Source organism: Montipora capricornis, chromosome 12 (genome assembly GCF_036669925.1).
Source record: "Montipora capricornis isolate CH-2021 chromosome 12, ASM3666992v2, whole genome shotgun sequence".
Classification (NCBI taxonomy): Eukaryota; Metazoa; Cnidaria; class Anthozoa; order Scleractinia; family Acroporidae; genus Montipora; species Montipora capricornis.
Window position 1 is genome coordinate 21,134,317 of NC_090894.1, and position 7,500 is coordinate 21,141,816.

Consider the following 7,500-nt stretch of genomic DNA (forward strand, 5'->3'; position numbering starts at 1 on the left):
ATTGCATCCAAAGAGAATTTTACACAATCTTTATACCTGTGTGAATTCACTTCATCTTGGAAGGTAGGTTGAAGGAGTGTCAAGGCAACTTCATTAATTAAAGTGCCTTTTTTTCACCAGCTTTTCTGAAGGCGACAGAGTGAACCAGCCTTTCATTTGAAGCAGTAGATTGTTTAAAAGTTTTTTTTCATTTAACAGTCAGCCATTTACGAGAGAGAGCTGAGTCTGGAGAGTGCTGGGTCGAGAAAAAATTGACGACTTAAGTATCCATGGTTTGTGTCTTCAAAAACTTATTTACCATGCAACCTGAAGCATTAAGGTTGCAGACCATTAAATTTGTGACTTACACAGATGATATGGTGCTTTCTTAATCGATTGAGAATTGACGCCATGTTCTCCTCGATCCAGCGCTTTAGGGCCAGCATGAACTCGAGTAATGGTGGACCGAAAATCGATGCTTGGACCAAAATGCTCCTGATTTTGGGCATAGTTAGACTAACTACCCCTCGACTAACTATGTTTTGGGCAAAAACGAAAAAACACTATTTTCTGATCGGAATGTCTGTTTTCTATATTTCTTTATTGTGATATCTTTCAGATAGCACGCGTGCTGCGATTGGCTAAATTAGTGGGCCGTTTTTTACGGTACGGCCCTCTGCACAGCGGGGTAAATTTAAATTTCGATAAAACATTCTCTAGCAAGTTTTTCCTGTCGTTTCTGTTACATAAACTTGTAAAACTGTTTGAATCTTGCAAGCAACTATTTCCATTTCTTAATATGAAGTACTCTTGCAGAACCCTGTACTACTTCAAACACAAAATTAGGAAAGATTGTGGAACAATAATAACTGAGAAATTTTACGGTATTCGTTTTCATGAACGTCGGAAATGGGCATCGTGTAAAACGCAATGAAATGTCGCGCGCGGTTTCGATGGACATTCTGATCATCCGCTGTTATTCTTTCACTGATCTGTCTGCCGTAATACGTTGTGTTTTTACACAACGACTCATAATCTGCTAGATTTAGAATGAAATAATACAGCGTATAGTGAGGGATCATTTGCCTTATTTTTATTTATAACCTTTTTTCAGAGAGGGCTCATTTGAATGTCATCCCGAGTTAATATCGATTAGCAGCCAAGACAATGACGGTGACCAAAGCGATCTCTCTTCGGACGAAGAGGACAGCGAGTCGGACGCCGAATGGGAAAATTTACCAGCAAACTTGGTTCATACTACTGATGCATCCACCGTTCCGGGATCCATGAAAAAATCTTCGTCATCAGGAAACGGCCAGAGAACAGAGGAGCCAGGGACAGCGGCGAGCTTGGTCAGCTCCGCGGCTGCCTCTGTCGCTGCTTTATGGCCGTGGAAGAAATAACGTTTGTTACCTTCGCTTTTTCATCAGCAATGGAAAGTTCCTGATCGGCAGTGCCAATTGCTACCGCTGCATGCAGTCATACAAAAAGCAAAAAGACTCCGGCTAGCTTGAGCCAGACGTGGGCTTGTGTTCGGGTTGGCATTTCACTGACGATCCCCACTTCTCGCCCCATGTCTTACCTTCTGATTCGGCTTAACGGAGCTCAGAAACGCGTGAAAAGTGAACGTGTTTTCACAGCCGACAACAGCGCAGAAAAACTCTTTAACTAAGTACCCAGCGCATCTTACCATTTGTCGCACAAGGCTTAATGTAAAAATTAGCTTTGAGTTTTTGGTTGTTTGTCTGCGCCAAAGTTGCTTAAAGCCTGGTGGAACTCTAAACAGGCCCTTCACATTTTTCGAAATAGCTTAGCCATTTTGCTGGATATGGAAAGCGCATGCCATGCTGCAGATCGTACGTTAAAGTACTTTGCTTGGGGCTTGAAGTAATAGTTTTAGCTCTATGAAATTGATCAAGATTCAGAAAAGGAAGTCAAGTATTTAAATTTGTCAACTAGACGTGAAATTCCCGGTATTTTTATTTTCAATGTCAGTTTTACCTGTTGATCGGAACAATTTTCAGTTGCTATGTAAAACAAGCAACGCCACATTAGAAATCTATCTTTTTTATGTAATTTAAAAGATATTTATCCATGTACCAAAGAGTGCTGGGTTAAACCAAAAATAAATTGAGTTCAATAAACATTTTCCCCGTATTCCTGTAAAAAAGAAATGTTAGTTTCGAGAGCGTGAACATTAGGCACCAGTCATGATTTGAAGGGTGAATTAGGCTATCGATCTGCTCAATATATCGCTATCTAGTGAAGATGATAGCTCTGAATCACCGACCGTGAGATACTTTGAGGTTTTGAAAACAAAAGCTTAGAATGCTTACCTTCTTGTCGTCTCATTTTCGTCTCCAGAGGCAGTGTTCTATGGCGCATTTTTAGTGTCAAAATTCAACATGCAATTCAAACCTTCAGTTTAGAAATCAAAACCCTCAGTTCGGCAATTCAAACCTTCAAATTTTAAACATGCATGCCATTCAAACTTTCAATTCGATATTTCAAATATTCAATTAAATTGAAGGTTTGAATTACCGAAATGAATGTTTAAATGGTTGAATTTCCTAATTGAAGGTTTGAATAACTAAACTGAATTGTCGAATTTTGAATAGCTAAATTGAATGTTTCAGTGAGATTTGACACTAAAAACGCGTCAGCGCCATTGATAATTCTATTAATAATACTTCTTAATTGATGACACCTCTTTAATAATTAATTAATAATACTTCTATTACTGATACTTCTTTAACCCGAATCATTAACTTCCAGGCCTTCTGCGCAGTATCAGAAACTTGAATCAGTCGTTACCAAGACTGAAGTTATAAGAGCAGTCAAAGCTGGGCGGGTGCTCAAATATCCGGGGGACGGGTGAGAGAATCTTGTTAAGGATGGGGGGGGGGGGGGGGGGGAAGGAAAAGTAATCACTGAGGAGGGCTTTATTGTCTATTCGTATGATGAGCGTATTTGGTATCAACTGAATCGGTGCAGTGATGTTATCTTGCACTGACAACATTTTATAGCATGTATTTCAAACTTGGCACAAAACAATACTGGTCATTACTTTTGACACGTTGCATGTCTACCTTGAAGAGAGGAAAGGGCTGGGACGAACAGTATGTTATATTTGAAACTAAATTGTATTTCATTTCATTGTTCATTTTCTACCTATTTGACAAATATAACAAAAATTTCCCACTATATGAACCAGATTGAGAATTACAATAACTGACGAGTCTTCTTTCTCATATTTGGAGTGAGAATTTAAATTACCAAGCTTCACAAACACAAAGCGATACTGTTAAGTTAACTGCCAGTCATTTTTAAAACATTCAAATTGATTTTTACTGGAAGAAAACTTGTTCTTTGATAGCTTACATAAACTTCTACAGGGCCCGGTTGTTCAAAAGCCGATTAACGCTGGTCAGTCCCAGATTAAATATTAACCAAGGAGTATATTAATTTCTCTACTCCCAAATGCTGTTCAGCATTGATATTCGGCAAAACTTTACATTAGAAGAAGTCAATCTTGAAAAACAAAAATAAGCAAAAGAAACTTTCACCAAAAAGTTGAAATGAAATGTTTACGCTAATCCTGGATTAAGTTAATCGGTTACGAACAACCGGGCCCTGAATATGCAGGGACACGTTTCTTTGTACAATATGAGTCTTTAGTATAAATAGACAGGTGATTATACAAAATCGCGCGCTCTCATTGGCTCGCTATCTCGGATTATCAGCCGATAATCACCTCGACGGAAAAAATACCTGCCAGTGGTCTTTTTGCCACTTTACGTAAAGATGATTTCGTTTTGAAATGTTTTTTTTTCCTCTTTTTTGAAATAATCACCTGTGTATTTATACTAAAACAATTATTCGCCGAAGGCGAAGTGATTATCGGTGAATATTCACCTCGACCAATATTCACCGATAATCACTTCGCCTTCGGCGAATAATTCTTAATTATTGCACGCGCGAGAGATCCTTCCGAACTGAAACCATGTGAAAAAAACTTTCAAGCTTCCAGGGTATCATAAAATCAACTGCTGTATACAGCAGAATTTGATGTTTGTAAGAGGTCACCATGACGATATTCAGGAATTGGCGTTTTAAGATCTTTCCCGTCTAGTGAAACCGGCTGACTTCAGACACTTCGACAACAAAGATGTCGTTTAGGTCGCGTGTGGATATTACTGTACCTTTCATAATAATAACCATTGGGAATCTTCCATACAAATTTCAATCAAGGTTTTCGGAACGGGTCAAAGAGTGATAAATCCGGTGTTGTGATTGGTGGATTTCGTTCTACTTTGTTGGTTTCTTGTTCGAAAAGTTCGCCAACTCTCACCGCACATATGATTGGCCGAAGCAAGAAACAAAGCAATTCTTGGAAAGTTAAACTCCGGTGTCCGTATGTTTATAAAAGGCGCAATTAAGAAGTTAAAGCATATCAAATTGGACTGTATACGGAAAAGAGGCGTTTTCCCTAGCTGTTCCTATGCTTTGACGCTATCACATTTTTTTGTCAAGCATATGACTTGCTTTTTGCTGAGAAAGGGGATGAACGCATTTTACAGAATTAAGAAAATCCTAATAATGATAGAACGCATGCGTATTTGCAAAATATGTATATATAAATAAAAAAAGAAAAAACTCTGTTTGGGGTTCCCCGTGCCACTTTCGATACAAAGAGGGAGATTATTAACCACTTAACTACTCGTAGCTCCGCTGTTATAATATATTTAACAAAGGATGGTCTATAGTTTGCAATTTTTTTCTTCCATTTCTTCATAAGATCTTTCCCGTCTAAGCGAAACCGGCTGACTTCAAACACTTCGACGGCAAAGATGTCGTTGAGGTGGATATTACTGCATATTTCTTAATATAATATTGACGTACAAGTTAGAGAACCATTGGTTGTCGACACTATTCTTTTCTCCCATTTGTTGACAATGTTTGTAAAAAGTCATCATTTAGCTTTAATATCTCGGTGGCGATGTTACTCCCTATATTTGCCTCTACCTTCCTGAGCTAGCTGCAGATGTTGTCGCACTATCTCCTTTACAACTGTCGGATCAGCTAAAGTAGAAACATCACCCAATTCATCCGGTTTGTCCTGAGCAACTTTTCTCAAAATTCGACGCATGATCTTCCCTGAGCGTGTTTTGGGCAGCCCTGACACGACCTAAGGTGAAAGATGATTTAAAAATAGGAAATAACTAGATATAAACAATTACTAGACAGTAGACTGTCTTTAATCTCCATTGATTGTGGTAGATTGTGGAAAGTGAACGAGGACGCCACTGACAAATGGAGTCTCAAAAGCAAAACATGAGACCTGAATGTGCGTTTTGAACTTTCCAAGATTTCTTTCCGGACATTGTCTGCGAATGAGCAACGTTACATGTTCTGACGATAACGAGTGACTACACACTCGCATTTTTGGTTTCAGCAAAGTTTCTCCAAACTCAGTTCTTGGGAAATTCAGTCAGTACTTTGTAAAAGCATAATAATTCTGTCCGTCTGTGTCTTCGAATGGTTGTGACCAGAATGGATTCGCCACATTCAGGTTGGACACTTTATGACAAACGAGATTCCACGAGGGACCCCGAAGAATGATCTACGACGGCGCTGTCAACGAGAACCTAACACCAAGGTGCAAACCAATGGCTCTGCACGAGCGTGTTCAACTTTAGTACATTTATTTCCCGTTCTCCGTAAATCTCCAACGTGAAATGAGTGAATTTCACGTTTAATGGAATTAACGTTGGCACTCAACGAAAACTTCTGATTGTCTCTTTTACTTTGATCACCGCTAGTAGTTCCCATCGATTCAGTTAATGTGTATACAGTTCGGCTAATTTTACAAAAGTTGATTACGTCAGAAAATTTGAATGTTTGGGAACGTAAATTGCACTTTTCCGTGATGTTTCCGTTGAAATCACCGTCGTAGATCTTAAGGTCTGTAAAAACAATGTGACTTTGCACATCTTTTATAGACATCCCCCTCCCTCCAAAAAAAACACTAGGAGAAAACCAAGAGAAAATGAGGGGACAGAGAGGGAGGCTCAAGGCGTTGGCCGGGATATGTTATGTCTACGAAAGTTATTTTTAGACGAGCGGAAGTCTTTGTTCTAGCGGAAGTCTGTCTTCTGAGACGTCCGCATGCAGTCTTGCCTCGCTCTCAGGTTCTTAGTGAAAAGAAAAAATGATGACGCACGTGGAAGGTTGATGAATATATATTTTCTTTCAAACATCGGACCGAGGTTGGCCTGCATGCGGACGTCTCCGAAGACTTCCGCTCGTCTAAAAATAACTGTCGTGGACATGACATATCCCAAGGGCTGGACCGGGAGCCTCCTTCTCTGTCCCCTCATTTTCTCTTGGAGAAAATCTAGTAACTTTGGCTGTGGGTTTGTGGGAGTGTAGTGAGAAAACAATAGTCCTGCAACTAACAAAAGACACTAAAAACAAAACCAAAAATACCTGGATAACTTCAGGCACAGCAAAGGAACCTATCTTCTGTCGTACAATGTCCTTCAGATCTTTCCTTAATTCTTCAGCGGTTATCGTGGCGTTGTCTTTTAATATCGCATAGGCGTATATACCTGATGTAATAAAATTTCAGACGACAATGTTACGAAAAGTGACTGTTGCAACGAAGGGATACAAGTGGCCGACAACACACGGCTCTCAACAACTTCATAATTACAAGTTACCGTCGAATTCAAAAGTCCTTCAGCTTTAGTCTTATTAAGAATATACAAGTCAAGTCAAGTCAGTGTGGATGGACCTTTCGTCTTGGCTTTTTTTTTTTCTTTTGATGTATGCAAGCAAAATGAAGCTTCGTTATGACCTGCAAGTAGGCTCTCTGACCTCCAGGACGCGACAAGTCTCCCCCTCCCCCTCCTCCAACGCATGTTTCCGCAACTGTACCTTCGCCCTTGATTGGATGTGGAAATCCCACAACTGCTGTCTCAGCAACTGCATCATGGCTATCCTGGCTCACAAAATAATAATAACCAAACTGTTAGCTTGAAATAATAACGTAGAAAACAAATCATTTGCCCCCAGTAATTCGTTACCATAGCGTCCTCGATTTCGGCTGTCCCCAGTCGTTTGCCACTAACGTTGATTACGTCATCCATCCTTCCCGTGATTCTGTAGTCGCCGTCCTGGTCGCGCAGGGCTCCGTCTCCAGTGAAATAGAAACCTTAAGAGAAAGTCAAACTCATAAAAAAATTTTTGACTTGGGTGGTCTCAGGATTGCTTTGATTGGCTTAAAAATCGCACTCCAAATTCTCACCTAATCAAAAGCAAGAGAAAAAACCAATCGTGACTTGAAAAGATTAATTAATTATATTGATGGTGACTCAGAAAATTGACTCGGGAATACTCGGAAAGGAGCACTCGGGAGTCGAAGCTACGACCTTCCTATTATTAGTTCGGATGCTCTACCACTGAGCCATAGAACTTTGGGCTCAGGTAGATGGCGAGGCCATTAACGACAGCGCCTGC

The 7,500-nt window shown here is 39.9% G+C and overlaps 2 protein-coding genes across 2 annotated transcripts in view; one reads left to right on the top strand and one right to left on the bottom strand.

The window, feature by feature from the left end:
- LOC138026877 (beclin 1-associated autophagy-related key regulator-like) overlaps positions 1–2,123 on the top strand; it is a 15,502-nt gene extending 13,379 nt beyond the window's left edge. The window contains exons 11-12 of the mRNA XM_068874339.1: positions 1–63; positions 1,094–2,123. The exon at positions 1–63 is cut by the window's left edge and continues 17 nt beyond it. Of these exons, the coding sequence (XP_068730440.1) occupies positions 1–63; positions 1,094–1,382 (352 nt within the window). The 3' untranslated portion in view covers positions 1,383–2,123. The remainder of the gene's footprint in view (positions 64–1,093) is intronic.
- Positions 2,124–3,802: 1,679 nt separating this feature from the next.
- Positions 3,803–7,500, bottom strand: part of LOC138026878 (acetyl-coenzyme A synthetase 2-like, mitochondrial) — a 13,192-nt gene continuing 9,494 nt past the window's right edge. The window contains exons 11-14 of the mRNA XM_068874340.1: positions 7,068–7,195; positions 6,919–6,982; positions 6,469–6,590; positions 3,803–5,167 (exon numbers count right to left, since the gene is read on the bottom strand). Of these exons, the coding sequence (XP_068730441.1) occupies positions 4,982–5,167; positions 6,469–6,590; positions 6,919–6,982; positions 7,068–7,195 (500 nt within the window). The 3' untranslated portion in view covers positions 3,803–4,981. The remainder of the gene's footprint in view (positions 5,168–6,468; positions 6,591–6,918; positions 6,983–7,067; positions 7,196–7,500) is intronic.